General features: G+C 44.3%; 1 protein-coding gene across 4 annotated transcripts in view; it reads right to left on the bottom strand.

Moving 5' to 3' along the window:
- PCBP4 (poly(rC) binding protein 4) overlaps positions 1–24,385 on the bottom strand; it is a 148,775-nt gene that overhangs the window by 34,057 nt on the left and 90,333 nt on the right. For all 4 annotated transcript variants that reach the window (XM_085625177.1, XM_085625174.1, XM_085625176.1 and 1 more), the window contains 3 exons: positions 20,844–20,960; positions 16,241–16,372; positions 13,593–13,721 (listed from right to left, as the gene is read on the bottom strand). In XM_085625177.1, coding sequence (XP_085481303.1) covers positions 13,593–13,721; positions 16,241–16,372; positions 20,844–20,960 — 378 coding nt within the window. The remainder of the gene's footprint in view (positions 1–13,592; positions 13,722–16,240; positions 16,373–20,843; positions 20,961–24,385) is intronic.

The raw sequence follows: 24,385 nt of genomic DNA on the forward strand, positions 1-24,385 counted from the left end.
CTCTATCCACCATAGGCAGTACAGAATATGGTTATGTACTTAACGTTTTAACTTTTATTTTTTCTTGTTGAACTTCCAGCTAAACATTGTGCATAACATGTATACAGTATGTACATTTTAATTGTTAATATTGGTTTTTCTTTGTCTTTTTGTACTTCACAGGAGAAAAGGAAGGTACCCCTTTGACACGTATTCACCTGCACGGGCAACGTACCCTTTTCTTCATATGCACAGTGTCCTTTCACCATCACCAAACTGGTATGTACACGATCCACGTTTACTGTTCCTTGAGCATATGAGACTGGGGAGTCAACGCATGGGACTGGTTGGATTCTTACTATCATTGAGGCACTATCCCTATACATGTTTAGTCCACGTCTAGCCACTTGGCTCTGCGATTCATATCGGGGACGGCAGTTCCCGGTCCTCATCTAGCCCGTGAGCACAGTACTTTCCAAATGCTCCTTGTGGAGGACGGTCTTTTGTAATTTGTACATTGTGTTTCAACCCATTGTTTCCTTCATGCACAAAGCAATCGAATGTATATATCACTTTGTAAAATGAACTAAGAAGGGCGACATAAATAATGTATTAATTAGCAATTGCGAATATTAGTATTGCAGACATTGGTTCTAGCAACAGGTGGAGACACATTTACTGACTTTTTCGCATTGTATACTACATCGCGTATCATCGCACTATCTGTCTTCACCCATGTATCAGTAATGGGGATTTGAAAACACAACGTATTTTGTTGATAAATGTCGCATTATCTTGTCAGATACTATGTAAGGAGACTCACATCTCCTATGGTGATGAGGATTTTGTTTAAATCTAAGAAAACTTTGTTTAATGAACACACCAGCATGTTTTGACGCTTTAACACACCTTTCCAAGATGGATGCCATGTTCAGTAACCTTTCGTTTGCACACAGCCCCCCATCTTCTATGTCTATGATGTGGATCATGTGCAACTTTATCAGTATTGTTTTTCATTGTAACTCTACACGTGAACAAGGCTGTCGCCGAAACGCGTTGTGTAGAATTAAACTTGGATCACCTTTCTTGACTGCTGCTTGGTCTTTCCTGAGAGCGTACGACATATACTTTTGTTTGTTGGTTGGATATATATATATATATATATATATATACTTTCTTATATTTATGTTTAACAAATGTACAAATGTATATTTATACTTAACATGTATACAGGTCATTACATAAATAAAATATGTATTTGACTACATACTCATGAGTCTCTTATATGATCACACATCACAACATATGAACTAGATTATTCAAAAAGCATTTGGAAGTGTTAACTATTCAATGCACTTAAAATATCATAAATACAAAAATCATAAATAATAAAAAAAAAATACAAGCACATTAATGGTGAAAAAAATAGTGGTATGTATCCATGTTTGTGTGTCCAGTGTGTGTGTATGTGTGTGTGTGTGTGTGTGTATATATATTTTCATCATTACATCCATATATAAGTAGATTAATATATTAATAAAATACATTGTGATGAGTGTATGCCTATGGGTTTATTTACCTATAATAACACGTCTGTAACAATGTGTTAATATGATTATAAAAAACGAAACTAAGTGTTCCACTACTGAAATATTAGGGTACAAATATACATTTGTAAAAATAAATATTTTACATAAAAAATAGAAAGCCCGAGTTTGTAAATATTTATCTATGCTTTACATATGGGACTTTTTCTAGTACAATTGAATTCCTCCTGATTATTTTGCGTATGTGTATCATGCTAAAATCTCTATTTATGTACACCTTTTATGAGTGGTCATGTATCTATCTGTTTATATATTTTCCTCCCACTGCGTAGAGGAAATAAATAACTATTCTTTCCAAACCACTTCTCTATGATGCACCATATTCCTCTTTCACAATATCTCCTAATCCACTGTTGGACTCATCTCAAACCTCTTTTAATACTGTGAAATCCCAAATACCCCTTCGTAAACTCGGACCTCCCCTACCCATCTTTTATCCTGTTCATCCAACTAACCGGCTTACATGTCCACCACTCATAGTTAGAACGTATATTTCCCTCTATTAATCTAGCACTAATCAACCTTGGGTTCTGGAATAGCGTGCTACTCGCCAAAAAGTGCTTCAATGCCTTGTGAGGGGTAGTAAGTGCTATATAAATACAATTGCAATATTACAATTATTAAGAAAAGGGTTATTTACATGTAACAGTAGTTTTGATACTTGAAGCTATTATATATTCACATGTGGCATCATCCCACTATCTAGTATTAGGTTAAAGAAAAGCCTCTGGATTACGTGTCTATTTTTTTGCCTTTGATCATGCATAGGTAGAGCCAACGACATTAAAAGGCAGGGGCAAAGTGGGCCATTGCTCAGGGCATCCACTTCTAAGGTGCCACTGGTAAAGTGATCTTTCCCTCACTCTATCTCACCTCTGTCAATTTCCCTATCAGACCCTTTCTGTTTACCACTATCACTACCTCTGACTCTATTTCTCTCCCAGTGTCGTTTTAAGCATTTTTTGCCCTCTGGGAAATCCATATTACAGCTGTTTTTGTGTGAAAGTTCAATATTGTTTAGCATCATGTAGGCTTGATTTAGTAGACTACTGGTAATAAAATTCAAAGTTGTTCCAAATAGGGGGCCCAACATTTATAAATTGGGTAAAGAATGAGGTGAACTCAATAGGATGTCAACCAGAGCCCTCACACTGTAGATGTCATCTTCAGATTGATAGAACGTCCATTAAGTTCTTGGTGGAGGAACTAAAAATTATTGGAGAGAAGAAAATAGATTGCTTAAGAGAAGTGTGTGATAGCCTATTTATGTTTTGTGGAAAAGTCTAAGACTTAAAACTGGTATCTCTTTTTGGTAGGCGTTGAAGATGTCTTAAGGCTGGCTTTATGTGATCCTGTTGGCGTAAGTTAGCAGATGGGTTTTGGAGAACTCTCAGTTTTTTTTAAAACAAATTGGTGTTACAGATTTCCAAAATGTCTCTTCAGTGGTCCAATGTTGGATTGAATAACATTTCAGTGACGGTTCTAATGTTGGAGCTGGAATTGTCTTTCATTTTATAGATCCAGTTCTAGGCCAGATATCTGGATGTTGGACTCAAAGGAGAGGCAGAGGTCCAGGATAACTTCAGAACATTTAGCTTTCTTGTTATGGAAGTTGTTGTGAGCCAAGATAACTGGAAAGGTTTCTTAGAATCGGAGGGCGGTTACTTCTCAGGGAAATCCTACAGTTAAGAACGCTGTTTTATTCTGTTTAAGGACACTGAGAGAGAACACACAAACATATCTGAGTTCATCCAGGCTGGCATGGAGTTCAAGCTGTCAGAAATTTGGGAAACGATCGTTGAAAGACCCCAGAAGGCTTACATAGAGGTGTCAGTCACCCGCATGTACGTCAAAACCAAACACATGAAGCACTTAGCATGTCCCAAGTGGGGAACTGTAGATGTTCAGTACAACTAGAGGGAGAATAGGGTGTTATGGACAGAGCTGCTGACTTTGGAACAGGGGAACCAGGTTAGAATCTCGGCGTCGCTCAACCGCCTGTGATTCTGGGCAAATCACTTATTCACTCTCAGCCTCATGCATCAACCCAAAATCCAGTCGGTAAAATACCGAATCGCTAATAGCTCCCGGTATTAAGTTAAAAATACCCAATCCCAATGCATCAACCCAAAAGCAAAAATCGCTATTTAAGGAATCCTTAAATAGCGATTCTTTAAATAGGGATTCCTTAAATACCGATTCCTTAAATAGCGATTGCATTTAAGGAATCCCAAAGTGAGATTCCTTAAATGCAATGCATCAAAGTTAAAAAATTAGCGATTTCGCTAATAGGGGGAGCAAATTACCATGAAGATGAACTGCATGGTAATTTGCAAAAACTTTGAAAAATGCACTTTTGTGCATTTTTCAAATTTTCATGTTGCGCACACACATGCCCTTAGAGCATGTGTGTGTGCAACATATGTGCACATATCATTTTCAGGGGTGCTATAGGGTGTCATTTTGACACCCTTGCACCCTTGAAATTGCATGAGCAATTTGCGAGAACCTACTGGTACTCGCTATTTGCTCATGCAATCTCCGATTCATTCCTATGGACCTGGACGCCCATAGGAATGATTGGGACGACATTCCTTAATTGCTACTCACTATTTGCTAGTAGCAATTAAGGAAAGTTAAGGAATCGCTATTTGAATAGCGATTCCTACATGCATAGCCTTTTGCTATTCCTTATTAGCGAATCCTTATTTTTCGCTAATAAGGATTCGCAAATGCTAATGTTGATGCATATGCCCCTCTGTGCCTAAAAATTGAATAAGACCTTGTTCAATGTGACTGGTTCCCATTTAAAAGACTCCAAAAGATTTCTGTGCTGAGAGCTATATAAATCTCCCCCAAAAAAAGAAGCTAATTTTTCATTGCAGGACCCGAGGTAACCAGGGCTGAAAGAGATATACTGGTCAGCTTCTATGGCACGACTTACATCATCTCATTTAGAAGGTGGGACTCAAACAATCTAGGAATTGTATAGTATTTACGCATTGCGCACAACCACATTTATTGTAATTTAGACAAATTATGCATAGCTTTCTCAGTTATGGCTCAATTGCATTACATTAGCAAGAAAGGTAACAAGCATTGGCATAGCCAAAAGGTCTCGCCTTTGGGACCTTATAAGTGTTAAGTTATCCAGCACAATATCCTTGGTGCAACAACATTAAGGTGCTGATTCCGATCCGTTAAAAAAATTTCCCGTACGACTCGTATCCGTATATTTTTACATACGAATCGTACAAGTCCCGTACGAATGGCCAAGTACGATTCGTATCCGTATTTTGTTACGTACGAATCGTACAAGTCCCGTACAAACGGCCAAGTACGATTCGTGCCGTAAAAATACATACGAATGACCTCGGGAAAAGTGTACGACACGTCCCCAGACAGTTTTACGTACGATTCGTAAAACTGAAGTCCGAGCGCACAAGTACGATCCGTACCGTTGTTCCGAAGACACATTCGTATGTAAAACGTCCCGTACGGAGCGAACTGTGTACCACCCCTACCCCGGGTACACCTGGGCGAGGGGTACGAGTCGTACAGCCGCCCCCAGCCTCCCACCCCTCCCACGTACGTCCGCACCGTACCCCCAGCCCCCCCAATGCATGTACGCACCGTACCCCCAGCCCTACAAGTACTCACCGTACCCCCAACCCCTTACCGCATGTACGTACCGTACCCCAACACCGCATGTACGCACCGTACACCCCCACCGCATGTACGCACCATACCCCAGCACCGCATTTACGCACCATACACCCCCACCGCATGTACGCACCGTACCCCAGCACCGCATGTACGCACCGTACACCCCCACCGCATGTACGCACCGTACACCCCCACCGCATGTATGCACCGTACCCCAGCACCGCATGTACGCACCGCTGGGGTAAGGTACGTACATGCGGTGGGGGTGTACGGTGCGTACATGCGGTGCTGGGGTACGGTGCGTACATGCGGTGCTGGGGTACGGTGCGTACATGCGGTGGGGTGTACGGTGCGTACATGCGGTGCTGAGGTACGGTGCGTACATGTGGTGCTGGGGTACGGTGCGTACATGCGGTGGGGGTGTACGGTGCGTACATGCGGTGGGGGGGCTGGGGGTACGGTGCGTACTTGTAGGGCTGGGGGTACGGTGCGTACATGCTGTGGGGGGCTGGGGGTACGGTGCGTACTTGTAGAGCTGGGGGTACGGTGCGTACATGCAGTGGGGGGGCTGTGGGTACGGTGCGTACTTGTAGGGCTGGGGGTACGGTGCATACCGGGCCCCCTTTTCCTCACACATCGCGACGTACTTAGCTTTTCCGGCACTTTTTGGCTCCCGTAAAAATATTGCTGTGCGGAGTGCTGTGGGTACAAATCGTACTTGCTGGTCCGTAAAACGCTGCCTGACTCCGTGCGAATGTCGCGTTCACGCTGTCCCAGATCACATTTGTACGTGTTTTTTAGCCGTACGGTCTTTTCTACGATTTGTACGGAAACAGGTTTCCGTACGAATCGTACTTGCTAGTTTGTACAGGTTATTTACCGGGTACGAGTCGTACGGAGAAAACGCTCCGTACGACGATTCGTACCCGGGTTTTACCGGATCGGAATCGGCCCTTAACTGTTGCATGGCGAAACACTTATAAGGTCCCAAAGGCGAGACCTATTGGCTATGCCAATGCTTGTTTTTCTAAAGCCGTAGATTACAGTAGGTGTGGTGATGGTAATGCCAAAAACCTTCTGAAGATTATAATGTCTTTGGTACATCCATCCAGATCAGATTAGTACACGCATTTTCCAAGACACCCAACCCTAGGTGTTTGAGCCCGTTGATATCAAATGCTCTAAAAAGAAGAACTTCTGTCATCACTAGCAAGTCTTGACATGCTGAGCTGGGACTTCCTTTAAGCCATAGTTAAGGAAATAAATTTTGGTCCAGAAATATAAAGATGGATAAGAAACGTACACTAACAATGTCACGCAAGTACAGGTAGAATAGTTTTTCTCAGCTGCAAATAAAGTGTAGCACCAATTCAATTTTTCCCTATCACTTTCGCTATTTGCTCTGCCCATGGAACCACATGGAAGTCAAGGCCTACTAGAAGTTTACATATGCTTGCATGGCTTCATGAAATCTCACTGTAAGCAGCAGATATTCTGTTGTATATTAAGAATCAGGCAGTAATTTTGTCCAAGTGGCAGACAGTGAGAAATCTAGCAGTGGCAAAGCCAATAGGTTCCGCCTATGTGAAACCTATTGGCTTTGTCAATGTCTTATAATCATGTTTTAGAGCTGAGTGGATGCTATGCAGCATGGCTATAAGTCATAAAGAAGTGCTATAAAGTTAATTTGAAAAAGTGAAAGAGAAATGTTCTAGATATATTTTCAATCGAACACAGCTGAATAGTACCTGCACCGCAACTAAACAAAGCTGCTGTCAGGTATGATATGTGAAACAAATCCACATAAATGTCTCAGTTACCAAATATAAGAAGCAGCCTTACACCACATTGCATTGAACTGTCATATCACACACAATTTCTGGGAGCAGGTGACTAACAATTTTACTAAGGTTGGCAATCAGCAATGCAGACCGCAGTCTGAAACCAGTTTACCTGACTTGTAGTCCCACAAACAACAACCAGAGTTGATTGTAAATTTACGTATCTACCCTTTTAATACGTGGATGCAGAACTGTCATGACTTAGAAGTCGACCTTTGGCGCAAGAATGCCGGATTTAAAGATGTGTGTACACCAATGGGAGGCAGCCGAGAGTCCAGCAAGACAACATACATTTTGGCCCAATGGTTCAGATCAGACTATGGCTTAGTGCGCTTTGCCTCCAGCATTCGCCAGAGGCTTAGTCAATAGACCCCCATGAGCACAAAGGCAATGTCTAATGGGAAATTGAAACAGCTGGCGAGATGACTACCTTCTCCACATCTGGGTGGTTTGAAATAAAGTGGTCTAAAATCGCTGATTGCTTCAGACCTGCAACCTCCAGAGTCTATGTGGCCCTCTTCGACTGTGGAGCTTAGCAAGCCTGCTTGACTGTGTGAACTCCCCATCAGATATGACATTAGAGCAGTACTGTTTTATGCATATGTAAGACTCGCTGTATAATTATATATGTAAAAAACTGTACCTGTGTTTACATAAACACTATCACAAAGTTACTTGTCGAAAGCAAAACGTGAATATTTCTTCCATGCACCTTGTTAGTTCCGTACTTAATAAAATCAAAGAATAAAAAAAATAAAGACACTTGGTTCTATTCTGATGTCCGTTTACTGAAAAGTGAGGCTTGCCTGCAAGAGCTGCTCTTGAGCTCTTCGGCGGATGTGTAGGACTAAGAGGTGTTTGTGGTAAAAACGCACACACTGCTGCCAGAGTTTTATGCTGAATAAAGGTCAACTTAACCCAGTCAAATGGAGGCACAGTTTTTATTAACGCACGCCCAAACATTTCCGTTGCCATGTCGGCTAACATTTGGTGATATGTTGTTTACATACACTAGGATTATGGATAACTGAACCTAAATGCCTATCGGTTAAAAATGTCATGTCTATATTTCACAAGGTGTGAAGTGCTTTCATTCAAGTAAAGGTTTGCGATAATGTTTAAAGACGTAAAAATGGCAAAATAGGAGACATACATAACCGCCACATCAAATCTCAATTCCTAGTATCGCATGCACAGCTCACTGAACAAGCACTGGCAAAGCGTGTGGTCGAGGAGAGAGAGGGAGATGAGGTAGGGAGCAGGAGGTGAGCCCTTGAGTCGAGAGGTGCGCGCAAGCGCTTGGGAGAGCAGTCTTCACTTTTCAAGCACTGCACTCATGCTTGTGGCGCGCCGCTGCTCGCTCACACAAGGTTGATGCCGCCACAAGCACAAGTGCAGTGCTTGAAAAGTGAAGACCGATGGCTAAAGGCCCTCTTAGAGCAGCGCATCCGCGCTGCCTAGGCGAGACCTAAAAACTCATTATCATTAATAATCAGGGAGGGGGTATTCCTGCTTCCATTTTTAATGGTGCTTGCTGACTCTACAACTTACAACAAACAGTCCTGTACCATGCAAACATTCCATGCCAAAAACAGTACTACAGTTGGAAACTCTAAAGTGTAACTACACACAGCTTTAGCTGTCAGTGACAGCTTACGCCACCAACACACAGAACAGGAGTACCAGATCAGCTCCTCTCTACCATTAAGTGTCCTTCTCTTATTGATCATCCAGCATTAAAGCAAATGGTTGTTGTAATTGACCTTCTTTATGTTTGAAGTATTGTCTGTTCTGGTCATTTCATTGGTATTGTAGGTGTATGACACATATTTTTGGTTTGTACTTTGTAGCAGGGGGGTCCAACAGTCTAGAACTTCCCTGGAAAGAATGACATTCAAGAGTTATTGTTATTTATTACTACTATTATTTATAAACTTGTAAAGCGTGTGGCTACCCAAAAAAGGGTTTCCCAGAACTGAGAAAGTAGAAGATGGAAGATTAACAGCTTAAAACAGCCAGGTATTTAGGCCTTTATGGAATGCAAGTAAGGAAGTGCAGTTTCTCAGGAGCCTAGGAAGTGAGTTCCACAGTTTCGGATCACAAACAGAGAAGGAGCGCCCTCCAATGCGAGCCAAGCGCAACTTTTGCCCAGTGCCAGGTTCCGAGATCTCAACGTGCGTGTGGGCTGATAAGGCACCACCAGATCCTGTATGTAGCATGGGCCTCCTCCAGAACTGGTTGTGAAGATGTAGCACAGGGCTTTGAATTGAATGTGCATTGAAACTGTGAGCCAGTGGAGCTCTTGGAGAAGGTGAGAGACCGAGGAATGCTTCGGGAGCCGGTACAGGAGTCTTGCCGCTAAATTCTGAACTATCTGTAGGCGTCGGATGGATGCTTGATCTATACCTAAGTACAAGATTAGGACTTGGACCACAGTCCTTCAGGCTGTTTGGGGAATTATCCAGATGATCTTTTTCAGCCACTTGAGCACAGCGAAATGGGCGGCAGTAACCTTGATCACCTGTGGCTTCATGTAAAATTCTCATCCAATACAAAGCCCAAATTATTAACCTTAGGGGACAGGGCAGGGGGAGACCCTAATGATTCCGGACAATGCTGAAGGCCTCAGAGTAGGGGATTTTTGCCCACGATCATGACCTCCGTCTCATCGCCATTTAGCTTGAGGGAGTTATTACTAATCCAAGAAGTGATGCGACACAGAGTGAAACCATTGTTCTTATTCCTTTATTAAAGGGTGACTTCAGTTAATTAATCATGGTGAGGAGACACTTCACCATGGCCTTTGTTAGATTCTGTGTGTACCCCAGCACCTTCAAGGGTGCCTTCCTGGACCAGTGCTACCCAACCTGCACTGAATTAATTTGTGTGGAATAATGCATTTCACAATTTACAATTTTCAGGGCTTCATATCACTGCAAAGCACCGGGCACTGATCCAAACAAATGAATTTGGAAACAATAAGTGCTTATTGGAGTAAAATTTACACTGGATCTATGATTCTTTCAAAAAGACTATCTTCCTGACTACTTTGTTAGCTTCGAAACCGGCTGCCATCACAAGTGCAAGGTGGAATCTGGGCAAATTTCCAGATCACTAACCACAAAAGCAATAAACTCCCTAACATGCCATCCCTCTCCATATCACAGGAGATCATTCTAAGACCATGAGTTTGCATAAACAGTTCTATGACTATTGGAGACAATACCAATGCTTTGTATGTTTGTGTCTCTCATCTTTATAATTTAAACACACTGCTGCTGAACACGACCTGTTGGATTGATGTCTAAGAATAGGGCGATGACACTTTCAAAACCGAAAACCAAGACCTTTCACAAACATAGATGTAGGACTACAATTCTGCATCAACCAACAGGCACAGGATGAGTGAATTTACAATGCTTACTAATATAGAAAACACAGACCGCAAGGCAAATGCAACTGTTACACACAATATCATCTCTGTTAATTAATCAATTTCTGATAAGGGCTGCTAATTAAGCCTGGGCTGGCACACATGGAAACTTAGATAACACTGTGCTCGGTCGACCTTCTCTGAAAACCAGGACTGGTGCTAAATTTACTGATATCAGCCTCGAAAGATGCAGAACAAAATGGGACTGTCCTGGCAATTCCAAAATTCCTAGTCAATCAATATTCTGATTTATGAAGCCACATTTTAGAATCCATACAAGAATCACTGTGCCTTTTGTCTTTTGTATTCACTTGACTGGAGCGTAGAGCCGCTTGGCGGCAGTAACCAACATATTACCAGTTACTCTGGCCTGGCTGAAGAGAAGCACCAAACACAATACATGCACTGAGGTGGAATTGATGAACATTTCAAAGGGTCACTGGCAAGAATCTACTATAGTTATGTACCGTATGTGTGTCGTATGCCTATATAGTTTTGATTTACGCCGGCAATATAAGTGATATAGCAGAACAGTCTTGTTTTATCTCCTAATACATGTTACAATAAGTGAATGTCTAGATGAACTAATGCAAGGGAATGTGTGGAGCGAGCACCAGGTACCCTAGTGTGCTCACAAGTACTTGGTTTATCTGTCACAAGATTTGCGGACATTTCTCTGTGAGGCAAACACTGACTCTCTCTTGATGCAGGTGTTTGCCCCTAAAGTAATTGCAGCTTTCTTTTTCTTTATGGAGGTTGCCCTCCGCACCCCTGCTCCCATTTCCACCTTGCCCGCGGGCATTTCGCCACAACTACAGCGTTGTTTAATTAAGGTCTGAAATGCAGGAGGTACAAAGTCAGTCAGCAAGAATGACGTGGCACAAAGTCTGCATACCCCTTCACAAATAGATTATTGTGTCATGAATCATTATGCATTATTTGAAGGTATTCAAAAATAAAAAGGGTGCAATCAATATCCGTGGCGGTCATAACATGCAGCAGGGATGAAGATGGCACGCACATGTACACTCTGTTTCACACGAGCACACACGTACTCACACCCAGCACATACACATGCACACACCCATTTATGGCATGCATGCACACACACAAATACACAAACACAATATTTAAAAAAACACTTATCAACCTGCAGCGATGATATCGAGCAGGATCGGCTTTAGGGCAGTGCGACTGGTGCGGCCGCACTGGGCGCTGACCTGTAAAGGGATGCTGACCCTAGGCGGGAGCGCTGTATTTAGCAATAGCGTATGAATGCAGAGATGAGAGGTACTTTTGCCCAGTAGTAGTAAGAGAATCCGAGGAGGCAGTCATAGGGTGTGAGGGTGCCAAAAATGATTGCCGCACTGGGCGCCACCAGCACTAAAGCCGGCCCTGATCTCGAGTGACGGAGGGAAGCCTAGCTGGTTCATGGAGGATTGGGACTGTCACCTTCTCTCATTGCTGACCTGTTTATTGGACAGCCAATGAGAGGCTGTCTCTTACTCGTCAGAGAGGGATGAGGTTTCGGGAGACTGCTGACCCCGTCCCACTCCGTGACACTTATCACTGATGGACAGTCTGCCGTGGACTCTTCAAAGCTTAAAACTGAAGCACACAGGTCCGAGTCTATCAGTGACGCTCGCCCTCATCATGAGGGGAGCCTCACAGAAGACTTTGCCAGACTGAGGATGTCACACTCACCGGGCTGTGAAATATTCGGCCTGGCAAATTGTGGCTCAGGCAGCCAGGCTCCAGAGCATTTAGCACATGTGCAGCATCAGGTTGCCTCCCCGGATTATGAAGAGTGTCTGTCAGGCTGTCCTTTAGTTCAGCCTGACAGACATTCTAATTGCTCAGAAAAGGTGAATGTACCAACATGAATTGGATCATGCACACAAAAATAACATACAGCACCCCTGGGGTGATCTTGTTTCAAATCAGTAGCTTTTCAAAAAACTTATTACACAATATTGTAATTATTATAACTACCCTGTCTAGTGTAAATAATCAGCATCTCATACATTCTTTTCATAGGGCTATTAATAATTAAAATGACTACAATAATGATAAAAAAATCTATATATATTTTATTTCATTTTTTGTGCTACAATACCGCTTTATTGCCTATTTGCTGTTTAGAAAATGTGACATCATTACTATTTTGATGTTTAATTATTGATTGCCCTCCCAAAATATTTTTGAGTTGCTGATTGGCTACACTTGACAGTGATCCTATTACATTTTTTTATTTTTTTAAATAAGATAATTAGATACTGATTTGAAATGAAGCCCCGAGAGGTGATGCATGTTGCTACTGTGTTATTTGAAGACATCGACTCCCTTTTTCACAGCTTCAATTTACATAATGAAAAGACTGAGGAAGTATGCACATTGTGAGTGTTCAACATGAAACATAGAAACGTTTGATGGAAAAAAATCCCTATTTATTGCTTGATACTTTTGATTGAAAAAGTTTCTTCGAAAATGTTTAATTTGAGATTTAGCAATTATTACCTTCGCCAACAACATTCAGGGACTAGATAACTCCAGCCCTAGAATATTTGGGTCAAAATGCTTGTCACAGAGGCTTGGCCTCGTACAAACAATATTACATATGGTTATTTATTTCAATATATTTTTAATAAAACACAATTTCAAAGATGCTCATATTCTTTCCTCAAGTTCTTGGTATGATGTGTGTCACTCAGCAGCATGGATGAGGGCACAGTTTTCAATCTGGGACACTGCAAGGCCCCTGTGTTTGTAATGTATTGGTATTTGTTAGCACCCTGGGCTGCCAGGATTGTCACAGCACTGCTTTGGATTTTTACAGACAGGGCAGTGGCTGAAGTCCAGCATACGTGGGTGGTGGGAACAGTGAAACAGTGGTACATGATTGTGTTAATGAAAGAAAATATATTATAGTAGAGTTATCAACTGAGAGCCCAGAGTTGAGCGTGTGTGGGATTCTGGAGGAGGCTTGTTTGGAGTGACAGTGGATTTTAGCACCACAGTGAATTGCGTCTTGATAAAGCAAAAGTTAAAAGGGGAGAAGATATGTACCTCTAGTATCACATAACTGATTTGTTTGACACTCTCAATGACTGCCTCCGGTGTGCCGGTGAGAGTGACAGATCTCTCTGTAGAGTTGGGAAGCATCTCTCCTGCCACCTGAACTTGGGCTCCAGTGCTCTAAAGAGAAGAGAAGAAATATGATCTTGAAAAATCTGTTAGAACAAGTATACAAATAGAAAAGGAAGGTCACAGCAGAAATTATACATGGGAAAATGCTAGTTCTCTACGTCTTTCCATCCTTTCTTTTGCAGCACCTAAGCATGAAATGAGCAAGAAAGACGCGCTGTGTTTGGTGAATTTTGGAAAGCAGAGATACTCTAAGAAATGCCTTGAATTTGAGGGTCATTTTGTTTTAAGTTACCACTGAGGCATGCATGGAGAGATATTTTTTTGTGGCAAAACATCATTGAAAGTTTGTGAGAGTTTGAGCAATGCAATGCAATGTCGCTGCCACAGATGACATCCTTGATCGTGGAGAAATGGTGGCCCTGATCCTCTGCTGTGTTCGACACCATCTCCCACCACACTCTCATCGACAGACTCCACTACATCGGCATACAGCAGAACGCCCTGAAGTGGATCACCTCTTTCCTTTCAGGATGCACCCAGAGCATCCGACGCCCCCTTCACTTCCGCACCAAAGAACATCATTTGGGGCGTACCCCAAGCATCATCTTCAGCACCACCCTGTACAACATCTGCATGACCCCCCTCACAGACGTCGTCAGATCCCATGGACTCAACATAATTTTTAAGCAGACAACACTCAACTAATCCACTTGCTCACTTAGGACCCCTCCAATTCAAAAAGTAACTTCAGCGATGCCATGACCAATGTAGCTAAATGGATGAGAGACAGCCGCCTCATACTGAACACCGACAAAACAGAAGAAGTGATCTTCGGGAAGAACACTTCCATAAGGGACCACAGCTTGTGGCCAGCAGAACTCGCACCAACATCCAACCTCAGCATCATCCTTGACAGCCAACTGACCATGGAATGACAAGTCAACACATATGCCTCCTCCTGCTTCCACACCCTTCGCATGCTCTCCATACTCTTCAGAGGTATCCCCATCAACACCAGAAAGACCACCATGCAAACCCTTGTTACCAGCCGCCTCGACTATGGCAACACTCTCTATGTCAGAATATCCACCCAGCTCCTCAAAAGGCTTTTGACTATACAGAACCTCACAGCCCAACTCATCCTAGATCTCCCCAAATGCACTCATATCACCCCTCACCTCAGAAACTTCCACTTGCTCCCTATCCAGAAGAGATGCCAGTTCAAGATCCTCATGCATGCATACAGAGCTGTCAATGATCGAGGATCATCATATATCCACCATCGACTGAACTTCCACGTGCTCCGCAAGACACCTGCACACCGCCTTCCTCGCCCTCGCCCACACACCCTGCATCCATCTTAGCCGCAGCGGGGGCCACTTCTTTTCTTGCATTTCTGCTGAGACCTGGAATGACCTGCCCCTCCACTTCCAAACAGCACCCTCCCTGGCAAGATATGGCTTTTCGAGAAAGACACGGTCCCCTTAGAGCCCAGATATCCTTAGGGGTGACAGTGCTGAGCTATACAAATGCTGATTGCTTGAATGTTATTCTTGACAGCACCAATGAATTTTGTTTAGACTTTATGAGTAAAGGATGGCTGGGATAAAGCTGTACTTAAACAGCACTAAGAGATCTTTGGATTTGTTGGTATGATCTGGTATCAAACAATACTAAGAGACACAGTGAGTACACACCAATAATGAATAGATGGATTGGTTGAGTGACTCCATGCTTAGATTGTAATCAGCGAAAAGAGTAGAGTAATTGAGACATTCTGTGAAAGCAATACATAAAATGGAGTACATGGTCTGTGTTTAGGCACAGCAAGTAGATACTGGGAGGATTCCGGCCACCTTGTGATTGAGCAAGGCTAAAATGTCTGGAAGCAGTTGGGACACTCTCTGGGCAGACAGCACTAGGAGATGTTTCAGTGACTGGGACACTGGGTGGTTAGAAAACACTAAGAGATGCTTGGAGTGGTTGGAACACTCTAGTTAGAGAGCACTCAAAGGTGCGTGGATTGGATACGAAACCGGGTGGTTAGGCTGCACAGGGAGATGGTTGGAGAGGTTGGTACACTCTGGGGTTAGATGGCACTGGGAAAGGCTTGGATTGGTTGGGACACTCTGTGGTTAGAGAGCACTGAGAGATGATTGGAATGGGAGGAAATCTTTTGGATTAGCCAGCGTCAAGAGTTACCTGAATTGAGAGGGGTGCACTGTGGTGAGACAGAAACAGAAATTGAAGTCAGATACCATCTGCCAGGCACTTCACTTCGCCCTTTATGTACTCCCCCACCTTCCTCATTCTTTTACATTTCCTTTCATCCATTCCTAAAGTTAAAGATCCTCCCTGCCTCATGCCTTGAATAATTACTACAAAGAATCTGACCCAAACATCTTTGCCAAGAGGCTGTTCTAGTACCCACCACTCTATATGTTAACAAAATATTTCTAAATCCAATCAGTTTCTGTTCAGATATGCCCACTCTATATTTAAATGTACTCCAATAAATGGAGCTTTACTTCATTGGTACTCTCAAGCGACCCACATCTATAACTCACCTCTCGTATCTCCTTGATTCTTGAACCAGCTTTTCCAATGATGGAGCCACATTGGCTGGAGCGTACAACCAACCTGAGAGTTGCTGATGGTGTAACACTCTCTGTGCCATTATCATTTACATGACTAATGTCCTGAAACAGAAGGAGCAGGAGATTGTTAACCGACCACTGCAACAACACAAGAGATAATCATGAGGTGGCTCCATTTTGACACCATACTTGCACTTACTCAGTTAATGGACACCCTAACAACAGAGGGCAATGGTTCTGACACTGCTAGAAGTTGTGTGTTGAAATCTCGACTACAGAAACATCATGCCACTGCTACCAAAATATCAAGAACCAAAGTATTGAGAAGGAGAGTGCACATAGCTAAGCACAGATTTACTGCTCTTAACTCCACATCTACATACCTTGAAGAGATCGATAATGTCAAGGTACATATATGGGCTTGTTTTTTTTTAACTACGGCTGCTCAAGAGAGGTATTACCTTACGAAAACCAGAGGGCCCTCTCACTGCAGTGATGCATTCATTGGTACCTGCTTCTTCATGGCAATCTGTTTTATTAGGGCCTAACTAAGATTTTGAGGGGCTGGATTCAGATTACTCAAAATGCAGCAGACAGACTACTGTGCCACGTTTCTAAATTCTGCCATGCAAACAAAAATACATTGTATGCCCAATAGGGCACAGTAAATTGTCATGGCTATGTGCATCACCCCATGATTTGTCCACGGGATGGCTCTGTTTCTTTAATTTTAACACAATTATGTCCCCCAAACATCCCCCCTCTCACCTAACTAGTGGACTCTCTTGGTTTAGAAACAGCAAAGAGCGAAAAAAGGTGGTCATCCTTTCTGAGCCCTCACGCTCTTAGGGGCTCATTAGCATGGCGTAACGGCGGTGGTGATCGTTACGCCATTCTCAGGTGAAATACCCCAGCAGCACTGTCCGCGATGGTAAAAGGCTAGGATGCACCCGCCAGTATAGCGGGTGCATCCTAATTGGGCCGGTGGGACCGCCGTACATCTGGCGGTCGGTCCCATCACTGTTATGATGGCGGGCGAACTGATGTCCGCCCACCTTCATAATGAGCCCCTTACTTTGGAACAGTGGCGTAGCTAGCCCTTTTGTCGCCTGTGGTGGTCCCTGCATTTTCCGCCCTGCAGTGGCCGCAGTGAAGTGCAGGGGGGGTTGTGCTGGCGAGATTTCTCCATTAACCGCCCTTTCGCGAACACATTGAGGAGCGGGGGGGGGAGGCTTGCTGTTGCCGCCCCGAGACGGCAGGTAATAGCGGGGGAGGCTGCCTAACGCCCCCCACCCCACCCCACTAGCTACGCCACTGCTTTGGAATCTTCTCCTGCTTTCCTTTCAGGCAATTCTGCACCTTCTGCACAGCTGAAGATGTTCCAGGCTTGGCCATCTCACCAATATACGTAAACCGCTCCACTTATGGCAACTAATTTATTTTGTTTACCTCCAAGCACCATATATGTAAGACACACTTCAAAAATACTTCCAAATCAACAAATTAATTAACTTCAAAAAATGCATCTTATCGAAAATCTAAAACATCAACAAGTTTCCAGTAATGGCTATGGCGACTGTAACTCCTGCTAATTAAGTGCGAGATAGAAAATAATTGTCAGAAGAATTACTTGACATGAAATTTCACTGTTTGATATAGCTTTCCCTTGGGATTACATAAAGCATGAGATGACCCCAGGATAAAATAAGGAATATTTAGCTAGTATTCAGAAGTACAAAGTTCAAAGGGAGGAATTATAGCTCAAAGCAAATGAACATACTTCCACTTTTTTTCCAATTCAAGGGAATTCCCAGAAGTATCCTTGGAAAGATGCACCAGGCATAGTATTCCAGGCGTACTCCTGACGTTGTCATATGCCCCTTCCCTATGCTTATATTTCCGCTGTGCATACTTCTACTTAGCGCAGAATTACACGTGACAGAGCGGAGTTGGCTCTGCAAAGGCGCATTTATTTGGGCTGAAGTATCTTTCACCCATTTCCAAGGTGTGAAGGGGTTGGATCACAGCATGAGAATGCCCAAAAGGTACACGGCTATGGGCATTCACGAACTTACAAGCCAAACTCCGCCTTGTAATGCCACTTCCCATTTCACCCACAGGATTTACTTCTTCAGACTTCTCTGAACTCAAAGCCGAGAAATCTGCAGTAGTAAATGCATTTACACCTCCAAGGAGCTCTGTTGTGATTTTTCTCGCTGGCATAATTCAGGTATTTTCGCCCATATTATATGTACAGATAAAGAGAGAGAGGGAGATGTATCCCATACAACAGTGATGAAACCCAAACCTTACTATGCTGCAAGGAATGTTCTGCTCCTTCTGCCTCTCTAGCCCTAGTACAGCTTCATCTTGCAGATCCTAGCTCTCTGACTTCTCTGACTGGTGGAGAAGTGTGGCTCAATGATTAGAGCGGCAGACCCTGATGCAGAGGTCTAGCCCGGGACCAGGGTTCAATTTCCCGCCTCGGCGGGTCTTGGGATCAAAAAATTCCACGGACCTGATAATTCTCGCCTCGGTGCCTATTCCAATCATGGAGTCCCACTCTGCAACTCTGGGCAATAGCTTGCTTAATCTCCACAACGGCCCCCACACCCCCTGGCCTCCACCTTGGGGGTGCCCAGGCGTGGACGCCTCACAGGGAAAGCCAGGATGGCTTCCACAGCGGTATTCGTACAAGCGCCTTGAGACCCTTGCGGGTGAGTAGTGCGCTATACAAGTATCAAATTTACATTAGAAACCACTCTCCAGAACCACACGTAAACCCTGTCATCATTGCCGCAGATTACAATCTCCCACCAAGCATTAGCAATCCACATTAAAGACAGCCTCCTGGCTTACAAAGAAATAGAGGCGGGGTGTGCCCTTGTGGGACCCATCCCCCCGAGCTCCGCTGAATGAGTACCGCTACTAGCGCACATTTCCCGCAACAGAGAGGAGTGATATCCTCTACCGTGCCGCTGCCCGCAGCACCTCTAGCAAAGGAATGATTCTTAAAACTGCACACTATTGGTACTATACACCAGCCAGGGTTGCCCAATGGAAGAGGGGTAGCGAAAATGCCTGCTGGCAACGCTGCAGTCAAATTGGTACTCTCACGCACCTCCTTTGGCATTGCCCCAAAATAAGACGTTTCTGGACAGAGGTCCTGGCAGCAGTAGATGAAATATATGATACCGATATCCCTAGATTCCCGAGCTAAATCCTACTGGGCCTTCTGAACATCTCGACAAGTCCCCTAAAATCCACAAAGGGGCGCGCCATCACATTGATGCTTGGAGCCGCCAAGCTACTCCTGCTCTCTAGTGGAGCCCATACAAAATCCCAACGAGACTGGATTGGCTGCATAAACTGTTGGAACTAATGGATATGGAGAAACTGACAGAGGCCATGACTAGTAAGCTACTGCAGTTTGATAAGACATAAGGGCCCTGCATAAGATACCTTTTGGACTAATTCAAAGAATTTACCTACCTAATGTATCTGCGTGTTCTTCGCATTACACACCCCGAGCACGTGCCTCGCTGACCCACCGCGTGACTGGATACCCTTCGTCCTCTCCTCCCCCCTTCCTCATTTTGTGATTGTATCCTGCGCTCTCCATCGGATGTCATTCCCTTACACTACTCTTATGGACTCCCCACCCCTTTTTTTCAGATGCCTTCCCTCCAGGTTTCCGTTTGATTGTCCTGCCTTCTTTTAGTTTGTTTATTATTCCTCACCGGCCAGAGGTTGTTGGTAGGAAGATTGTTATACCTTTTGCTTAAACTCCATAAGGAAAGACAGTCCCCAATTTAAAGTGTTCATCCCTGTACGTAGAGCCTATAACTCATCTTGCCTGCATGTGTGTCTGCTCCAGTATTTATAGAGTGCAAACCTAGCTGTTGAGTCACCGAAGAATTAGACGGTGTGATGTCTGAGTCCAAGGATGAGAACACTTCAAAATTACAAGAGTGGGGAAAGGGAGATCAAGGCAGCTCTGCAGAATGATTGGTCAGGGGCTACTTAGGGCCAGGGTTAAACTTCTTCTGATACTTATTTAGTCAGTCAGTGTTTCAGATTAACCCCTATATGTCCTGTATTACCCTACAACTCTCCCTTACCAACAGTCCCAGCAGTGAATTACCTCACCGTGGCCAAAGGCCCACCTTCGGCCTCTTTCATGGAGTTTTCACCACTGAGGGCTCTCTGAGAATCCCTCTGCTAAACTGAGAATCTGTTCCCTACACACAAAGCCTTAAAATATACTTCTTCCCCGACCAAAAATCTAAATGTCTGTTCATAGTTATAACAGCATGGATGAGTGATGCAGTTTACAGTGGATGCGAACCAATTAGCCAATTCAGATCATTTCAGTTCAATTTAATAGAATGTAGTTCAGTTCAACTCAGAGAGATGTGTTAAAATGTCTCTAAGTACCACAGAGGGAGAGAGGAAAGAGAGAGAAATTGTTGGGTGCTTACTGCTAGGTGTATTTTTCAGATGTAAGTGATTCCACCCATCAAGGTTTTTGCGACACCCATTCCCCTGCCCCCACATGTGAAGTACGCTTTACCTCTGTGAGTTTGAAGGTGATCATAGAGACAGCTCCAAAGACAGCGTCAGTCGGTCCAGTGATGGTGGTGATCCTGGAAGGAGAGGGACCCTCGGAGATGGAGACCCGTGCACTGCTCTGAAACAAACAAGGGAAAGTTGAGGAGATGCAGTGACAGCCTTAGCAACAGTTCCTGCAACTCAATCAGCAAGAGAGGAATTGTAGGAGAATGGGTTCAGACACCTAATACTATCAAGAATTATTTTTTCCATCCCTCGCCTTCCTGCTCTTCCCACTGAAGTTTCAAAGATTATCACCTTCATAAGTAAACTCACTCCAAGATAAATAAAAAAAAAACTCACTGCCCCCCTGAAACAATTCCAGAAAAACTCTACCTATCTCTACCAGAAATGCACACAAGCTAGAAGTACATGTTGCACATTGAAGTCAAATGTGTTCATTTCATTGTGTCTTTATTGTTCCTGATTAAAACTATTATAGCTGACAAGTGTTTCATGCTCACACATTATTTAAAGTTTATAGAATTTATTTCTCGTTTGTTCTGATTTCGATGTCATCTTCATAGCTTTTACACTCGACTCAGCAATGGTTGATCATTGCACTTGGATCACTCAAATTACACCTTCAGCACAACTGGTTGAGAAAGTAACAACCATATAACAAAGCCTTCCAAGCTAACAAAATTAAAAATGATCCAACTTCTAACAAGAATTTATTTAAAAATCTTCATGAATGTAAATTGCTACCACAATAAAGCCCTTAAATACCCCTACTTATAGGAAGATACCAGCATGTTCAATACGTTGTTTATACTGAAGCATTCAACACCTGAAAGAGTCTCATCAGTTTTAAAGTGATGTGACACTCACTCTCCCTCAGCGACCAGCTCACCTTTAAAAGCACACAAAGCATTCAACTTAACTTATAACCCACTGCCAACTTGACAGTTCCCTACCATCAACGCCATGAAATTCACCAGCTTAACCTTTTCAAATCATTATAGAGGGTTGCATTTTTCCACAGTCAATCTCTGGCTGCCTATGACATTGCGGGCACAGACAAGCCCGTCTGTGCCCATCCATGCCTGGGCCGTGCCCAGCATCACGACCCCTGGCCCTCCCGCCTCCGAAGATACACCATCACCGAGCTCTATCCCCTCAACCCCGCACGCTGCAACAAATACTGCCACTGCGCCGTCCCATGCTCCACAGTAGGACCTTTCACCAGCACCCACTGCCACTTCACCTGCCACTGCACACACACCAGCCCACTGATCAGCCCAACCTCGAGCACCCCACAGACACCACCTGAACAAAAACACCAACTAGCATGCGCCCCTCTCAACACACGTTCACTATGCAAGCATTCCACTGAATTATGGGTTCTCATTTCCACCCACGCACCCGACATAGTCTTTCTCACTGATACCTGGCTCAAACCCACATCCACCCCAGACATTGCTTCAGTGATCCCCGACAGATATAAAATCACTTACCAGGACCGCCCCAACAAGCCAGGAGGAGGAACAGACATCATCCACAAAGAGACCATACAGTGTACCACCACCGATAACACCACCACCCCCATAGAACATATCAACTTCAAGCTCCACATGGATGACAAGACAACCATCAGAGGCACCTTCGCAAACTGACCCCCAGGCCGGTGCTCCATCTTCTGCAACAACATCGCAGACTTCATTGTGCCCCTAGCCTTAGACTCCAAGAACTACATCCTCCTCAGCAACCTAAATTTCCACATCGATTACCTCAATGACAAAAACACCGCACAGCTCCTCGACAGAATGTGCTGCCTGGGATTGACCCAGATCGTCCACGACCTTACACACACTGCAGGACATATGCTGGACCCACTTTTTACCTACCTCCAGCAACCATGTCAAATACAGCCATGTCAAAGAACTCATATGGACCAATCACTCCATCGTCCACTGCAGCATCTCCAACCTCTGCACCGCCACCCCCCAAGATGAAAGACACCCCGCCACTGGAGGCAGAATAAAATCTCAGAGACCAGCTGGGTGAACGCCCTCAATGCCTCCAACACTGCTACTGCCACCAACCTCGAATAGGGAGTAAAAAACATCAATTCCTGGGTCACCACTGTGCGGCCAGCATCTTCCACATCAAGAGCAACATCCACAGAAAATCCTCTAAAAGGGCCAGCTGGTACACCAAGGAACTCAGAACAGCGAAATGAGTTAACAACACCATGGAACTTTTCAAACTCGTTAAGGAATTCTCCAACCCAGCTGCAAGAGAAAACAACATCACACCCTCACAGGAGCTGTGCAACAACGTCGCCCACTTCTTCCATGACAAGATCTATACCATATACAGAAACTTCGAACCCCAACTCACAACTACAGACTTCCTCGACAGATACGGCACCACCATAGCTGACATGTACCACACACTGACCATGTGGCACATCCTCTCCACACAGAACACCACTTCCACAATGAAATCTATCCACGCAGGAGCTCCCACAGACCTATGCTTGCACCACATCTCCAACCTCGGAAACCAAAGGATTGGCCAAGAATTCATCACCCTACTCAACACTTCCCAATGTCTGGACACACGCCGCAGTCAGACCACTACTCAAAAAACCCTCCACTCACACCAGCGAACTCAAAAACTACCAGCCAATCTCCCTGCTCCCATTCCCAGCGAATGTACTGGGAAATATCATCAACAATCAACTCATGACACACCTGGAGCAGAACCAGCTACTCAGCAGTTCCCAATCTGGCTTCCAAAGCAATCACAGCACCGAAACCGCCATGATTGCAGCCACAGACAACATCCGAACCGTACTTGACCGAGGAGAAACAGCAGCTTTGATCTTCTTTGACCTCTTGGTAGCCTTTGACAACGTATCCAACCATACACACTGATTGAAAGACTCCACCACATCAGCATCCAAGGGGATATGCTCATATGGATCACCTCCTTCCTCATCGGAAGAACCCAGAGGATCCACCTCCCACCTTTCACCTCTGAACCCAAGGAGAGCACCTGCGGTGTCCCACAGGGCTCATCCCTCAGCCCCACACTGTTCAACGCATATATATGAACCTGCTGGCCAACATCGTCGGATCTCATGGTCCCAACATAATTTCCTACGCAGACAACATCCAACTCATCCTCTCACTCACCGACAACCCACGACCATCAGAACCAACTTCCAGAGATGCCTGACAAACGTCAACTAGATGAAGAACAACTGCCTGCAGCTGAACACAGACAAGACGGAAGTACTGATCTTTGGCAACAGCAGCAACACATGGAACGACTTCTGGCGGCCATAAGACCTATGACCCGACCCACTCCCTCTTACCATGCCAGTAACCTCTGAATTATAATAATTGACAATTAGCACATCATAAAATCACAGATCAACGCCGTCTCCTCCGCATGCTTCCTCAATCTGCCGACTGGACTGCGGCAATGCCCTCTACGTAAGAATCAACGCACGTCTCCTACAGAGACTTCTGACCATACAGAACACCGCAGCCA

Source organism: Triturus cristatus, chromosome 9, assembly GCF_964204655.1.
Source record: "Triturus cristatus chromosome 9, aTriCri1.1, whole genome shotgun sequence".
In the NCBI taxonomy this organism is placed as follows: Eukaryota; Metazoa; Chordata; class Amphibia; order Caudata; family Salamandridae; genus Triturus; species Triturus cristatus.